Raw genomic sequence first — 17,828 nt, 5'->3', positions numbered from 1 at the left:
GGTTCCAGCCAGCACGTTTTGAAATATCAAAAGCTGCAGCTGCATGAGGACCTAGGGGTACATGTACAACTCTCTGAGAGAAGACAGCAGGACACATACACAGACAACAGTAAACATTCATCACAGGACATCTAGATCATTCACACTATGAGAAACACAAAAAAAGTAAGTGACATGATTTACTTTGTCATAGGATCTGTGATTAACTCAAAATATCTGATTCTAAGAATTCACCCTTCTTTGGAAATGGGACTTACATGTCTGAGAAAACAGTGGCTGACACGCAGTGGGAAGTCTCTGCAGTGTTCCAGCTCTTTTAGAAAATACTGGCAATGGAAATCATAAAGCTTCTCCAGGTTCCCAAAGATAATATTCCGCTTCCCTCGCAAATCCTGAGGTAAATCGATTCTTTCCATTTCTGGAAAATAGTTGTCGATGATATATCCTAAGGATCTAACATATTCCCTTTCTGTTGTGATCATTTCATCCATTATATGTTGCACTTTGCTGCTGGAAGACACAGAACAGCTGTTTTGAACAGTGACAAATTATGACAATGTGTAATCACTGAATATTGAGTGACTGTCTTTGCTTATTTGCATTATTTGGCTCATTTTTACCTATCCTTTGAGGAAATCACACTGTAGCACTGGCAGCTAAGTTGTTTATGATTATAGCAACAGATCTTTCAGGTTTTTTTGCTCGTCTCAGGAGCAAGTTTTCCCCCAGTTACAATGGTGGAATGTCACTGACTTCAGTGGAGTTACGTGGGCATACCAGAGGACAGAATTTGGTTTACAGCAGTCTATAGCAGCTGTAGTGTAACAGCTAAGCAGCCAGAAAAGAAAAAGAATTTTGAGCTCTGGAAAGACTTTTTCATTGTATTAAAGAACTTTCTATTGCATTTGCAAAAAAGTGTCATGACCTTTTCCATTCCTGCATTCCGTTTGGAAAAAGAGCAACATTTTTGGAATGATAAACTAACATATAGCTAAATTCTCATGAGGTTCAGTAATAAACAATATATCCTCTAACACAATATGAGCTCCCATTGAGAAAGCATGTTCAGTTCTGAAAGATTAAAATGTGACCAGTTTGAGCATTACAGGAAGATTTGCATTCAGGAAAAACACAGCAAACTGAGGAAGCAATCAGTTTGCAAAGTAAAGACAATTTCTGATGAACATTAAACATTTGACAACATAGAAGCAAACAATTTCTTTAAGGAAAAAGGTGTATTTTCATTCATAGACCATGTGGTTGAGAAATAAAAGTATAGAAAAATGTTATTTTTGGTGAGATTTCATTTACTAGGATACTTTATTTGCAAGGAATTGAAGCTATCTGAACTTCTGATAATACAATATGGAGCAAGTTTGACTTCATAATAACTAAGTTTTTTTCTTTTTCATATTAACATTCCTACAATAATTTCAATAAACAACTTAAAAATAGTAGAAACATTTTTGGATGGTTAACAATGACAGGAACAGATTTTAATCTTTACTTCTAACATAACAAATCAAACAAAACCCAACCATTATAGTAGATTCATCATGATGGGAAATGCTGCTGAATAAACTTGATTTAATGAGGTGGACATAGCTGATGACAATATGGAGAACTTTTTTATTTATTAAATTGTTTTAATGGCATCTGAGGTGACATACTAACAATTCCATCAACAGGGGGGACATAACTATTTATATTATGAATTTTTTCCCTTTACCAAATTGGCTAGCTCTTAAACCTGCATCAAAGAAGCAAACTAGAATAACTTCAGTCAGGATTTCCTGTCCAAAAAGGGAAATGCATCTTACAGTAGCTCTTTAGTGTCAAGATTAGAGATGAGCTTGAATCTTAAACCCTAGATCTGAAAATCCTTGAATTTGGGGTGTTGAATCCAAATCCAGAGTTGTGGCTGAATTCTATGGCCAATAACTTGGATCAAACACCAAAAGAAATCCCAGATCTGGACACCCACAAGCTTTAAGTGAGGTGGGGTAAAAATCTGGATTCGGACCTAAATGTTGTAGTCCAGGCCCATCTCTAGTCCCATAATAAAATAATGATATTTTGCACTTATAGTGCCTTTCATCCAGGGATCTCAAAGCATTACACTGTGACCTCTTTTCTCCCATTTCTCACCAGAGGGAGAAAAGAGGTCAAAAAGTGTTTTGCAAATATTAAGTAAGCTGCACAACAACTCTGTGAAAGAAGCATTAGTTTGCCCATCTTTAGAGCTGGATGAAAAACAGGACATTTTAATGACAGTTTTTGTGAAAAAAATTAATTCATTTTTCATCAAAATGTGAAATTTTCATAAAAAATTCTATTGAAAGCTTCACATTTTGCAATGTTCAAACCAGCTCCACCTATGAGTAAACAGTCACAAAGCATTTAAGGGACAGGTTGTGGCTGGCCTCTGTAGAAGCAGCATTGTCAACTCTCAAGGTTTTTATCTTGACTTCCATGATATTTGGTGTTTTTCTTAAAGCTCCAGCACCTGGAGTCAGGTGAACACATGAGAATCTTGAGGCTTTTTAATAAATACATTTCTAGCTCTCCTGGCTGCAGAGAAAAGCTAGAAAACATGACCCCCCCAAAAGCTCAACAAATGCAAGAAGGTAAATAATGGACCCCACATTTTAAAAACCTCATGATTTGTCAGCCAAGCTAATGTATTTTGGGGCTTGACTCATGATTTTTGAATGATTGGGATTGGCACTACTGCACAGGTGCCTAGCAGACTGCCCACAGTGACACAGTGAGTCAGTGGAGAGCTGGGACTAGAACCTAAGACCTTCATTCCCCACTAATTTATACCAGTGTAAATAAGGAGCATCTCTAAAAAAGTGAAACTCATGTAAATGACAGGAAAATCAGGCTTCACAAGTCCATATTCAGCCTCACTCTTGAATCACTACATTGTACTCTGCCTCACCCTTCATGGAAAAGTCGTATATAATTTAATAGAAAAATTAAATACTTCCAATAGAATTCTACAGGATAATCAAAAATAAAAAAATTCTTACAAGAAGTATGCCAGTATTTATTAACTGTGGTAGGTTTTAAGATAACCAATAAGAATCTATAAAATTCTGTCCCTATTAAATTCTAAAGGACTTTTCCATAAGGAAATGGAGACCATATTGTAACTCATGGCATTCCAGAGTTGAAAATCATAAGCAAAACTTTATCTTTTTATGCTTTAATAAATAATCCAATACAAATGCATGAAAAAAAAAACTTTTAGCAGACCTAATCCTCCAAATCCTAATCCTGCAAATGTGAATAAAAATTACTGATCTGATAAATGCCATTGACTGCAGTGTTTCTACTGGACTAACTTTTCTCACATCTGTTTGCAGGATTGGGTGCAGTTTTTGTAAACTCCCATTAAACCGCTGAGCCTGGTGAAATACTATAAAAGTCTGTGGTCCCATGACTTGCTCTAGAATAATTAGATAATCAAATTAAGGAATTTTGTCTGGAGATAAGTACCCAAATTTGCATGGGATTTAAGTGTCTGCAAGATTGGGGCTTAAATGTGGAAAAATAAAGAATCCTAATTTTATAAAAAGGCATTATGGAAAAGTGGAGCCATTCCAAAGTTAACTTCTTTTTTATGAAATGAGTAAAGTCAAATAAAACGACAAACTATTTTGATTGTATTGGATTTTTTTTGCAACTAGTAAAAGTCAGTGTACATATGTTTTAAAAGAGGAAAGTACATAATATAGTTTGCACAGTGTGTTTTGGACCGTTTAAAAGCAGCATTTACAGATTAAAAAAATGGAAACCAAACAGACTTTTTTAAAAACACCAATTTCTGTGCAAGAAAGCTCACACAGGATGTCCATTCTTCCTCTGTTGAACAAATTGATGGTAACATTACTATTCAGTAACACAATTAAGCAAGTGCTTAACTTCAAGATCTTTAAATCAATGGGATTTAACCATCTGCTTAAGCTTTTTGCTGAATAAAGATGGTTTGCTGAATTGGACCCCTTGAAAGCTATAATACACAGATACTATAAACAAAATGTATGATTATTTATGAACTGCTATGGGACACATTCTGATATTCTTACTCAAATTGAATATCACCTTACTCCATGAGTAATGCCATTGGCTTCAAAGGGATTGCTTGCACAGTATGGTGTTACTCAGTGTGTGTAAGAGTATCAGAATCTGGCCCTCAATTACTAGACAACAAATATAAACAGCTTGACTTTTAAAAAACTTAAACATAAATCTTGAGCTCTGTTCAGGCACACACACAAAGTTAGGTTTTTTTTCTCTTTTTTTTGTACAAGATTATTAAAATATAGGTAGATTTAATCATAGATTTTGATTTCAGTTTCCTTCTTTAGAAGCAGTCAAACTTTGGTCTTCCTTTTAACCTTTTTTTTTTATGGCATTAACTGGGATAACCTTGAGAGAGAGAGAGAGAGAGTGTGTGTGTGTGTGAAGTGAGAGAGAGAGAGAGAGAGACCTAAAGTAAGATTGACAGGAAAAAAAAAATAGTGAAACTTAAGAACTTCAAATTGGAGCTGAAGACAGTGTTTAAATTCTCTCTGAATTTGTAAATTATGTTTATCTGTATTTCCTTAGTATTCTGTCAGCAACTCTAGTACAAATATACTTTATTTTAAAGAAAAACAAAATTATTTTAATGGTCATTTCCTTATGGAACACTGTCAAGATAAAAATAATATATTTAAAGCAGTTCTTTATTAAAATTAAATTTTTTAGTAAAAATCTAATTCACTTTTAACTGTGCTGTGTGATTACAATATGCACTTCACTCAGCTTGGAAAATGAAACCTTTCGTTAGTTTTAATTTCCGACTCTTAAGTAATAGCACAATGGGTTGGTTTTCCAAAACTGGAGGGAAACATTTAAATCCAAAAATCCCAACACATTAATATTGAAAAAATATGGAAACGTTTCTTTTCATACTAGGCCAAGGCCTCAATCCTGAACAGATTTACACACGTGTTCAACATTATGCCCTCTGAATAGTCCTATTGATTTTCAGTGGGACTGCTCACAATGAGTAAAGTTAGACTCATAGACTTTAAGGTTAGAAGGGACCATCATGATTAGGGCCCTACCAAATTCACAGCCATGAAAAACACGTCACGGACCTTGAAATCTGGTCTCCCATCGTGAAATATGGTCTTTTGTGTGCTTTAACCCTATACTGTACAGAGTTCACAGGCGAGACCAGCATTTCTCAAGTTGGGGATCCTGACCCAAAAGGGAGTTGCAGGAGGGTCACAAGGTTATTTTAGGGGAGTTGCAGTACTGCCACCCTTACTTCTGCTCGGCCTTCTGAGTGGGGTGCCTTGAGAGCAGCAACCAATGGCTGGAGAGCAGTGGCTGTTGGCCAGGCACCCAGCTCTGAAAGCAGCGTTCCACCAGCAGCAGTGCAGAAGTAAGGGTGGCCATACCATGCCACCCTTACTTCTGTGCTGCTGCCTTCAGAGCTGGGCGGTCGGAGAGTGGAGGCTGCTGACTGAGGGCCCACCTTTGCAGGCAGCAGAGCAGAAGTAAGGGTGGCAATACCATACACCAGGCCATCCTTACTTCAACACTGCTGCTGGCGGTGGCTCTGCCTTTCAAGCTGGGCTCCTGGCCAGCAGCTGCTGCTCTCCAGCTGCCCAGCTTTGAAGGCAGTGCCACTGCCAGCGGCAGCGCAGAAGTAAGGGTACTCTTCTACGCAACCCCCTCTACAATAACCTTGCAAACCCCGCTGCCCCCCACACCTCCTTTTTGGGTCAGAACCCCTACAATTACAACACCCTGAAATTTTAGATTTAAATAGCTGAAATCATGAATTAAGAATCCCATGACTGTGAAATTGACCAAAATGGACTGTGAATTTGGTAGGGCCCTAACCATGATCATCCAGTTTGACCTCCTGCACATTGCAGGCCACTGTACCTCATCCACCCACTCCTGTAAATAGACCCATAACTTGTGGCTTTTCCTGAAGTTCTCAAATCATGATCTGAAGACTTCAAGTTTCAGAGAATCCATCATTTACACTAGTTTAAGCCTGCAAGTGACCCGTGCCCAATGCTGCGGCGGAAGGCAACCACCCCCCCCAACCCCGGGGTCTGCCAATCTGAGCAGGGGGAAATTCCTTCACCCCAAATATGGTGATCAGTTGTACCCTGAACATGTCAGCAAGACCCACCAGCCAGACACCTGGGAAAAAATTCTCTGTAGTAACTCAGAGCCCTCCCCGCCTAGTGTCCCATCACTGGCCATTGGGGATTTTTGCTACTAGCAGTCACAGATTTGCTACATACAATTGCAGGCAGTTTCATTAGACCATCCCCTCCATAAACTCGTCAAGCTCAGTCTTGAAGACAGTTAGGTTTTTTGCCCCCACTGCTCCCCTTGGGAGGCTGTTCCAGAAATTAATTCCTCTGATGGTTCGAAACTTTCATCGAATTTTTAACCTAAACTTATTGATGGCCAGTTTATATCCATTTGTTCTTGTGTCCGTATTGGCACTTGAATATCTCCCCTCCCTCCCAGGTATTTATAGAGAGAAAACATATCTCCCCTCAGCCTTTGCTTGGCTAGGCTAAACAAACCAAACTCTTTGAGTCTCCTCTCATAAGGTAAGTTTTCGAGTTCTCTGATCATCCTAGTAGCCCTTCTCTGCACCTGTTCCAGTTTGAGTTTATCTTTCTTAAACATGGGAGAGCAGAGTTGTACACAGTATTCCAGATGAGATCTCACTAGTGGTCTGTATAATTGTACTAACACTTCCCTGTCTCCACTGTAAATACCTCACCTGATGCATCCCTCGACTGCATTAGCTTTTTTCATGGCTGCAGGACATTGGTGTTTCATAGTCAACCTGTGCTCAATCAATATACCCAGGTCCTTCTTCTCTGTTGCTTACAATAGATATGTCCCCAGCTTATACCAAAAATTCTTGTTGTTAGTCCGTAAGTGCATGACCTTGCACTTTGCACTATAAAATTTCATTCCACTTCTATTACTTCAGTTTTCAATGTCATCCAGATCTTTTTGTATGATATTCTGGTCCTCCTCCATATTGGCAATACCTTCCAACTTTATGTCATCTGCAAATTTTATTAGCACACTCTCTCACTTTTTGTGCCAAGGTCTTCAATAAAAATGTTAAATAAATGGGTCCCAAGAGTGATCCCTGAGGAACACCACTAGTAACTTCTCTCCAGCCTGACAGTTAATCTTTCAGTACAACCCGTTGTAGTCTCTCCTTTAACCAGTTCCTTATCCATCCTTCAATTCTCATATAAATCCCATCTTTTCCAATTTAACTAATAATTCCCCATGTGGAACTGTATCAAATGCCTTACTGAAATGCAGGTAGATTAGATCTACTGCATTTCCTTTGTCTAAAAAAATCAGTTAACTTCTCAAAGAAAAAGATCAGGTTGGTCTGGCACAATCTACGTTTTGTAAAACCATGTTGTATTTTATCCTAATTACTGTTTACCTCTATGTCCTTAACTACTTTCTCTTTCAAAACTTGTTCTAAGACCTTGCATACAACTGAGGTCAAACTAACAGGCCTGTAGATTCCCAGATCACTTTTTCCCCTTTCTTAAAAATGGGTACTATATTAGCAATTCTCCAGAATCTGAGTTTACAGATTCATTAAAATTAAGCATGTGTGTAAGTCTTTGTAGGATTGGAGCTCAAATAAAAGTCCAAGGATTTTGTCTATTAAGTTGTATAAACTATCAAAAACCGTCTCCCTCAGCCCCATCAAACCTAAGTTTTGGGTCTAAAATGACTTGACAGTGTCCCTTTAAAATGAACAACTTATTTTGTATTCAGTATGTTGAATTTAATGTCTCTTTTAAACTGTTTTCCAGAAAGTGTTTAGAATATTACAGTACTTTATTTGTTCCTCACTCAACAAAATGGATTGTGTTGTGGCCATTTCTCACCTTCCTGCTCTCTTTTCATCATCATCTTCTGTATGATGCATCCTTGATGGGGAAGATAAACTTCGGTTTCTACTAATCAAAGGGCTTTTAATATTCAAGCGCTGCATGTATTTCTTCTCAGCCGCAACATTGCTGGCCACCTCCAATCCCTTGATATAAACTCCAGTGTATCCATGGCGGTGCAACTCGCTGTAGCTGCTCTCGAGCTGAGTAAACTCAAAGCTTTGAGTTTTCTTCATGATTTTCTTTAGTGGATGTTTTCTGTGGCGGGTAGTTGGTGACTGGACTGGCTCAGAATAGCAGGAGGCTGATCCTGAGGTAGAAACATTGTCCATATCTTCTGAGATTGGGCTAGTTTTTTGAAGCCCACCCAAGAGAGGAGTAAATGTCTGTGGTGGAGATGTATTAAACGGCACATATACATCCATGTTTTGATTGGTGTTCTCATGGTCTAAAAAAGGTGGTACTCCTGATGGCAGGCTCGTATGCTGAGGTTTATGCAATGACTTAACATTATTATCCCAAATGTTGTTATCAATGCTAGAAGAAAGTCGAGAAAGGGACTGACTTGGTTGTCTAGCACCTTCAGTATCAAACTCACAGTTAACTTTTGCATCAGCTTCCTTGGGGACTCTGCGAGAAGTTTCTTTGTTGAAACCTTTGAGAGCTTCAGAAAGGACCTCTTCTAAATGGTGCCTTGTTTGCTGACATTTTAGCCATAAAATATTCCATTGTTTTAGTTCCTTTTTGCTAGCCAGACCCAATACCATCTCATTCACTTTTTGAAAATTTTCTGCAGAAACTTTTGTAGCTTCTTGGTGGTAGCTCTGCAAACTCTGAATCACTGATTGAGAATATTTGTTCTCCATAGTAAGACGTTCAAGATATTCATTGCAGTGTAATATCCACCCATGTGCCTAGTTTAAAAGTGAAAAATACCATTAAATAATAAGACCGTGTATTCATATAACACCTTCCGTTTTAGAATCTCAAAGCAATTTACAAATATCAGGGTGAAGGTCAGCCTTGTACAGAGGACCAGCAAAAGGCCTGTGCAACATTTAAGTCCCATTTAAGTGCTCATAATAGATCTTAACATGATATAAGTGCCGAATAGGCGTTGTGCTGTCCCTTTACACAGGGCTGAATTTTGCTTCTTATGGTATGTCTACCCAGCAATGTAAGTCCGGGCTTGAGCCTGGGCTCGAGCCTGGGCTCAAGCCTAAACCCCCTTGTGTCCACACACCACTTGTGTTAACCTATGGCTTGAACCCAGGATTAGAGGGTCCAAGCCCATGTTAAGCTGGGACATGGGGTCCAAGCCCATGTTAAGCTGGGACCTGGGGTCCAAGCCTACTGCTTTCCTGTGTGCATGTGGCTCTGGCTTGACTCGGCTCCCAGAGGTTCTCCGGATGTATCCCAAAGTTCCGTGAGACAACTTCCTTAGTCCCCTCTATTCCAACAATCTGTGGTGCAGTCCCAAGGAGGGCGGGGGAATGGGGATGTGGGTGGGGAAGGAGCAATGGCCAGAGAATGGACCTGGGACTAAGCAGCTGCCCTGCCGGGAGTGGGAGTGGCAGAGCTCCTGATTCAGCACAGCCAGGGGAGGGATGATCCCCAACACCTCAGCAGCTCCACCTCCCTGCAGGGCAGCCATTTGGTCCCTCTCCACTCTCTGGTCCTTGCTTCCAGCCCTTCCCCCACCCCCATCCTTCCTAGGGTTGTGTGTTGCGGAGGTGCCCGGGCAGCATAGGAGCCAGCCCCAAACTTCCCCACAGCCTCCCAGGGATCCCATATCCCTACCCTGTGAGGTGTGGTGGGGGCAGGGATAAGAGATCCGGCCTGGGATATGTTGGAACACACAGCACCCTGAGTCCTGGGGATGCACTTCACTGCTCTGCAGCTGGCAGCAGCCAGGCCAGGGTGGGTGGGTGTGTGTGTGTGTTTTCACTGATGCCTTCATTTTATGTCAAACTTCAAAATAAACAAAACTAACTAAAAAAACAATCAAACAAAAATCCTGTTGCTGAACATCCCACTTTAAAAATTAAGAATTGCAAAGTTTCATTGAAATAATTTGACAACCCTGGAAATTGATGTGCTAATTTTCCTCAGAACAGGTGCACATAGGCATTTTCCTGCCAGTGTGACTCAGCCCGGCGCTGGAGAGCCCAATTCTCAGATTAGATGGTAGTTCAGTATAAGGCCTTCTCAAACAGCCATCATTCTACTCAGACAGCCACCAAAGGAGCTAATTGTGCAGTTTATGTATTTGTGCTCCTTATTGGCAAATAAGTCCCATCAACAGCACCACCAGAGTTAGGAAATAGGGTGGGCAGTAGAGTTTTCCCACAGTGCAACACATTTGTAGGGCTAGGTCAGTGGCTCTCAATCTTTCCAAAATACTGTACCTCTTTCAGGAGTCTGATTTGTCTGGGGTACCCCAAGTTTCACCTCACTTAAAAACTACTTGCTTACAAAATCAGACATAGAAGTACAAAAGTGTCACAGCACACTGTTACTGAAAAATTGCTGACTTTCTCATTTTTATCCTAGAATTATAAATCAATTGGAATATAAATATTGTACTTACATTTCAGTGTATAGTATATAAAGCAGTATAAACAAGTCATTGTCTGAATGAAATTTTAGTTTGTACTGACTTCATTAGTGTTTTTTATGTAGCCTGCTGTAAAAAGAGGCAAATATCTAGATGAGTTGACGTACCCCAGGGAGACCTCTGTGTACCCCCTAGGGGTACTAATACCCCTGGTTGAGAACCACTGGGCTAGAGCATCAACACTATGGCGGGGGGGAGGGGGGAGATGGACACTAGGCACTCTGGAATAGCGTTACTTTGACTAGGGTCTGTGCATTGCAATGTGTACTCCAGAGCCCTAGGTTCAAACACAGGTCAGAAAATCCTTAATGTGGGGTTAAAACGCAGTACAGGGTTCCCTGACACAGGTCAGGTGACTCAAGTCTCACTAAACCTAGGCTTAAATTGCTGGGTAGACATACCGTTAGTGAATTAAGCCTCAACACCCATGAAGTAGGGAAATATTATTCCCATTTCATAAGGTTTGGTGAATTGCCCCAGGTCACACAGGAAACTCTGTGAAGCAGCTGGGAATCAAACCCAGAATGCCTGACTGCCAATCTTGTATCTCATCTCAAGACTACTTTTTCCTGTCAAGGAATTTTGTTCTACAGGATTCAACCCTGCGGCCTCTTGTACACACAATATAAGTCCTGATCCAGTAAAGCACTTAAGTGCAGGTACCTTTCAGCACTTTCACTGAAATCAGTGGGTCTACCCATGTGTTAAAGTATGTGCGTAAGTGCTTTGCTGGATCAGAGCCTAGATTACTAAATTAATGACCCACAAGTTAAGAAGTACTGTTATACTACTGGCAGTTGTTAACCAACTTATTTTAAAAAATTCTAAACCAGACAAAAATATCATCTTTTAGGTTGTTCCTGGGAGCCAAAGAGTTCTTGTGACATAAAAGTGTGCTTACAATGACTCTCAATGAAGCAATTTTTCTAAGATATAGAAGCTATATTGAAAAGGTTTTCAACACCAGCTTTGAAATCCAACAGAAACTAGCCTTGTTTCATTAATCTGCATGGATATTCTGTGTTACCTACTCACTAGAACTTTCAGAATCACAAGAAGGGGGGAAAAAAACCAAAACCCTTAGGAACTGATTCTCCATTGGGGTACGATGATGTTAATCAAGAGTATCTCCAGTGAAATCAACAGAACTGCACCAATGTAAAACAGATGCAAGTGAGAGGAGAATCAGGACCTGAGTAGCAGTCATTTTCCTAAGGCCTGATTTTTGGGGGTCCCCCAACAACCACTTGCAAAGACTTGAGTGTGGTTCTGTACTGCTCCTTTGTAAGGTATGGGGCTAGGCCCAATTACGTCCTCAAAGAGGATCCTGAATTTGCAGAGGCAGTGGTCCTCCCCTCTGAAGAAACCGGAAGAAAGAACTGGCCTGTCTTCAAAGAAACCAGAGGTGAATATCCTTGCTCTGAGAAGACAAGACCAGGATTGGGTGAGGGTTCTCCATAGTGTGGACACTTCAGATAAGCAGCCACATTTTTGGATGGTGGCCCAGATTGAATTCTGACCCTTTTGAGATTGCTCCATCACCAGATTAACTATTTTGAAGCTGATTTACCTTGTGCTTGTATAATTATTTTTCCAGTGGAGATCACAATCTTCTTTAACTCTAAGCGTCATTGGGCAGAAATCTTGCGTTTGTACAATGCCTAGAACACTGGGGCACTAATCCTGATTGATGTTTCCGGGTGTTACAGTTGTACAGATAATAATGTCTTACTGTGTGCTTTCATCTGTAGCAAGGATGCATTGCTCTGTGATTTTATACATACATATGAAAAAGCTTGGGTTTATATGTTTTTCATTTGATGCTCTTTACATTATAGAAGCAGAGAAACAATTATTTAGAAGGGTAAAGGTGCTTATGTCATTTGGAGCTTCATAATTGTGTAGAGGAAAATTCTGGCCAGTCGGGTATGTAAGTTCTTGGATTGCCCATTAAGAGCAGTGTATGACTATCTGTGTATAGGGCAGATTTAAAAAGGTTTTGCCTACACATCCACAAGAGAAAGAAGAGATCCAGGCTGTGGTCCATGCAGGAAAATCTGTCTCACTCTGGTGCTGCTGTTTCTGGCTGGGTTTATAATTTTATAATACTTTTTTTTTTTAAACAGCTTCTAATTGCCAGTCTTGTGATTGCATGTGCAGTGCATGTGACATTAGATTCACTGAGATGCTGGGATTCTGGGGAGGGAACAGCCAGCTTAGAGGCTGTTCTGTAGTTGCAGCATAGGCATAGTTTGACTTCTATATCGGGTTGGGGCCTCCAGTTGGGCCAACGGGGCTGTGCACTGGTGGGAGGAGGGGCGGCAAATTATGTGACTGCTTGAGGCTTGCAGTTTAGGCACAGCAATGCCCCTCCTAACTCCCCCCAAACTGCACTCATGGGTTGCAGCTACACATGTAATATCCTGCCTAAACTCTGCCTGCTCTTTTGACCCTTGGTGCTTCTGTGTGTTTCTGAATGACGCTGATCTCTCTGCCCTCTGTCTGGCCATTATTCCAATATATACACCACACTTAATGCAAAGCAGAAAAATAACAGACATCTATTTGGAGGGGGGGAGGGAGGAGAGAACTGCCATTCTCAGTTGTTTATTTGGACAGTTGAGGTACTCCGGGGAATAGCAAATGCCAATACTCTCTCGCTCAGGCACTTGAATGACCAATACAGCTCTGGCTTTATGTGCTGACACTAACGTGTGCTGGCTTTAGATACTGTTGTCCTGGGAGGGCTGCAGGAGGGGATCCCTGCTCCTAAAGATGTTATTGTGGGGGTGTTAGTAGGTGCAACAGAGCATGTCATTTTAAGCTGCCAAACTACAATTTACTTCAGAAAACTTTTGAAGTTCATCAGTGCTCTGGTGAACTTTGAGGGGTCATCACAATCCTTCAGATGTTTGCCAGATTCTGACATGCCATTTTGACATGCCTCAAATTTGATCCTGTGGGCTATACCTCACCAGGGTCTTCCAAAACAGGCCTCATTGGAAATCTCGTGGACAAACTATTCTTTAGCTAGGACATGGCAAATAAATAAATAAATAAATAAAGCAATAGAAGAAGAAGAAAAAGTGTCAGCACTGATACCTCAAAGAAATCTTGCTAGTAGGTGCAGTGTATGGGAAAGTGCATCAGTACCTCCCAGCACCCTGGGAGACTCACTAGCACCTCCAGTACCTTGGAATGGAGGAGAAGGGGCTCATACAACACACATTTTATGGAATATTGTTGCACAAATATTTAAACTACTGTAAATCTGTATTGAACCTGAAATGTTTTTCTTACCGTCTTGTAAAACTCATACAAGTGGATCAGCTTCTCCAGCTCACTCTTCCTTTTCTCTGTCTGAGTGCTGACATTCCTCAAATAACTCCTGAAGGCCTGAACTTTTTCTTCCAAGTTCAGTGAGCAGTTCTTTTGTATCAGCTGCAGCCCTTTCTCACAATATTGCTGTTGAATACAAAATGAAACATACTACATTAGTACATTGCTTCTTCTGCTGTCCGAATTCTTGTTCAGCATTGTCATTTACTCCATACAATATCAACAAATCTTGTTATAGGCCAATTGTAAAGTGAACAAAAGGGCAAAAGTGAATAATCACTCTTGCTGATCCTTTGGGTTCTTTTTTTTTTTTGGATACTGTTCTGCTAATATAAAGTTACTGTTGGCCTTTTTTTAATCTAAATTTCTTTTGGGAAGCATAAAGAAAGAATATAATGATATCAGAGCAAAAACTACAGTCAATTAAGCTTGAACATTTGAAAAGAATTATTACATGTTTAGACGAGTCCTGGTTATGTTGCACTTAATATCATCATAAGAACTTTTGTTTTGCAAGTAACAGCTCTCCTATACCCTTCTTGATGTAATTTCTTTATATGAAATAGTTACAAGCTGAACTTTTCTCTTTACCAGGCTCTAGGAGGTTGCTGTGCCTGTGTACTACTGTTCCTCATGGATGTACTGTGATAGCAGATCTGCACACATTAGGGTGACCAGACGTCCTGATAAAATTGGGACTGTCCCCATATTTAGCTGTTTGTCCCGCCATTTGTCCCGATATTTTACTTCGGCGGCTCTCTGGCTCTATTTATTTATTTATTTATTTTTTGCTTGGGGCGGCAAAAAACCTAAAGCCGGCCCTGGTGCGGGGGTGAGCCTGTGGCTGCCCCCCATGAGTCCCGATATTTTGTTCTTGTCATCTGGTCACCCTAGCACTGTGGTGGGTCTCCAAAAATATTTAAGAGTAAACATTCTAGCACAGAAAGCAGCAATTTTTCTTTAGCGCAAGTGGTAGGTGTGTGTGGGCTACACTGCAGTCAAAAAGAGTCTTTCCATTTACTTCAATGGGCTTTGGATCAGGCCCTGTTATTTCTGGAACACAAGTCCAGAGTTCTATTCCCAGTTCTATATGGGCACTTGAGTTATTAGTGTCATTTATGATTTTTGTTGTTTCTGGCCACAGATTAATTAAAAACTCTCTCCTAAATTCCTCAACTATGCTTTGCTGTACTGAGAATTTGTGAAGTCCCGCTTGCACATGCATAGCTCTCCCTCTCCATGTATTGCTTGTTTTCTTCTTGGATAGTAAAAAAAAAATATTCCAGTTAAAGAGGCAGTAACTTTCCCAGAGCCACAGAGCTAGTCTTGTTTTACTACCAATAATCAGTGAAATTAATATTCTTAATCTCTTACATCTTTGGTTTGTATTTCCCCAATTAATTTTCTAGGCTATTGCTAATGCAACTAAAATAACAAAAGCAAAAACAAGTGTTCCTTAGTACAATACTTACCATCACTTTGTCACTGAAAACTCTGAATTCTTCTTGCTGCTTTTTCACACTTTCCAGAGAAAGCAGCTCTTGATCTAAGGGGCCAAGATATCTCTCGCTTTCATTTTCAAACCAGAGTTTTATCTATAGAGGATACAAGATTTGTTTTTTTTTAAAATTAAAGAGTAAACTATATCTAACACGGAAATTAAGCAACTTTATCAAAGCAAATTAAACTCTTGTCTACATACACCAAATAAATCTTTTAAATTCTTTATTTCAAAACTATGAAAAAAATCTCTCTCTCCATATATACAGTTTATCTAGAAAGCTATTTTATATACTGCATTTAGTAACAGACACTTTAGTCAAACATACATCAGTTTGCCCCATATGTTAGGCCTCACCTTGTACTCCTTACACAGGCAAAACTCCCATTGAACTCAGTGAGAAATTTGCTTGTGTAGAGACTGCAGGACAAGATCATTAGTGATTAATGAATAAAAATATAATTAGAACAGCTCACTGACTACAAAGAGCCAAAAGGTCTGTGCTAATTTTTAAAAACATTTATTAAAATATTTACATTTTCTTTACTCAGAATTTATTACAGATGTTTACGTGACTTGGAAAGTTTACCCTTGTGACAGATATGGCAACTTCCTGCAATAACTTTGGGAGACCTGAATTAAATTTAAATAGCTTTACAGTCCAATGTATTATAAATGCAACATTTATGTATTATTGTGGGATTGTACATAACTATTCTAGTGAGGCGACATGGCCAGTGTAAAACCTGAGAAGTGCTATTAGCTTCAAAGAACTATTTTAAACAAAGTACCAGACCCAAAAAAACCAAAAAACCAAACTTTCAGGATCCACAAAGTGAAGTGGTTTCAGAGTAGCAGCCGTCTTAGTCTGTATTCGCAAAAAGAAGAAAAAAGAAAGAAAAAAGAAAAAGTAAAGTGGGTTTCCCAAGAGATATCTGGGAGGAGTGGAATGCAAATCTAAGGACACAACCTTTGGAATCTATGCCTTGAGGGGAGAACCACTGCCTGGTTGATTACCAATTCAAGGTCTCTAAAGATCACAGACCCAGGCTGTAGAAAGGAAAGACTAACCTATGCATATGGGTTCTTGTTCTGAGCAAAAGCTGTTATGAACTTGTGACTACAGAAAACCCCCATGCTGGGGTTTGAAGGACTGAATCCTACCAGAGCCCTTGTTAGAATGGGGGAGGATCTCTGGTTTAGGCGCAGGCACGTAAGTTCTTTTATTGTTTTAATGTGTTTTCTGTGTAATGCTTTCACCTTAAGAATAAATGTGCTTGCTTAGAAAGGGCTGTGTGGTAACCTGCAACTGTGGGCAATTACAACTGTTCATAATCTCTGAGAAGAAAGCAAAGCAGGCTTATTTAGGCAGTCTGACTTGCTAGGGAACTCACCAGTGTAGGTAGAGACCGTGCAGCCTGAAAACCCCAGGTGAGGAGAGAGAGAGAGACACACATTTCTGCTCAGGAGAGGTGACAGCTGAGGAGCCTGGAGCCAAGAGTGGGTGTCCTTGCTGGACCACAAAGGAATACAGGCGCAGTTGCCCTGAACTGTAACATTATTTGCACTGCATACACACTTAAATGGCCAGCCCAATATGTAGCTTATATTCACAGATTAATTTGGCCCCATGAATGGAAAAATGGAAGGTTAGCCCTATAGCTGATATAAATTAAATCTCAAAAATAGTACTGACCTGGTCACAATCTTCTTCAAATTTTCTTATTTCCTGGAGATTCTCCAGTTGTTGCAGACACTTATTCGATATGAGAACTAGCCTATGGACCTCCTCATCTACTTGATTGTACAAACTTGTTATCGCCTCCATGGCATCTCTATGAGGAGGAAAAACGACACATAAATGTCCAGTGCAAACACAATGCCAGAAAAGTCCACTCTATGTTTCCGAAGACGACAACCATCAAATCTGTTAATTGGCAAAGCAAAGGAGGCTTGGGCCAACAAGCCAACAACTACAGAACGTATTAGTTGTGTGTTTGCTTGTTCAACTTGTCAAAGGAAAATGTATCCAACTCAGAACCACAGATACATAGCAGCCAAGATTTTCAAAAGTGACCAGTGATTTCAGGTATCTCAGCTGCTGGATGCTCAAGTATGTGTAGCTCAGCAGACTCTCTAAGGCATCCAAAAATCACTAGTCATTTTTGAAAATCTTGGCTGTTGTATATAAATGGAGTTGTTTCAGCCAGCCAGGCTGCACTAACCCAGAGCAGTATATAAAGCCTTGATTCACCATAGCTTCAAGTCTGCAGGATTACTCATGTGCTTAAAGTTAGGCAAGTGCTTAAACACTTTGCAGGATCAAGACCTTATTATAGTTATAAAATTCTCTGCACTCTGATTACCTAATCTGATCAGATTGGTATAATACCTGCCCATC

At 40.0% G+C, this 17,828-nt stretch overlaps 1 protein-coding gene across 5 annotated transcripts in view; it reads right to left on the bottom strand.

Annotated features, from left to right (window-relative positions):
• PLEKHG4B (pleckstrin homology and RhoGEF domain containing G4B) overlaps positions 1-17,828 on the bottom strand; it is a 168,166-nt gene that overhangs the window by 33,997 nt on the left and 116,341 nt on the right. For 4 of the 5 annotated variants that reach the window (XM_043508576.1, XM_038390722.2, XM_038390724.2 and 1 more), the window contains 5 exons: positions 17,124-17,262; positions 15,399-15,521; positions 13,888-14,052; positions 7,968-8,884; positions 258-510 (listed from right to left, as the gene is read on the bottom strand). In XM_043508576.1, the coding sequence (XP_043364511.1) occupies positions 258-510; positions 7,968-8,884; positions 13,888-14,052; positions 15,399-15,521; positions 17,124-17,262 (1,597 nt within the window). The remainder of the gene's footprint in view (positions 1-257; positions 511-7,967; positions 8,885-13,887; positions 14,053-15,398; positions 15,522-17,123; positions 17,263-17,828) is intronic. The other variant, XM_038390723.2, reaches the window with a different exon arrangement.

This window comes from Dermochelys coriacea, chromosome 2 (genome assembly GCF_009764565.3).
Source record: "Dermochelys coriacea isolate rDerCor1 chromosome 2, rDerCor1.pri.v4, whole genome shotgun sequence".
NCBI classification, from domain to species: Eukaryota; Metazoa; Chordata; order Testudines; family Dermochelyidae; genus Dermochelys; species Dermochelys coriacea.
Note: the sequence above shows the minus strand (reverse complement) of the source record. Positions and strands in the feature narration are given on the sequence as shown.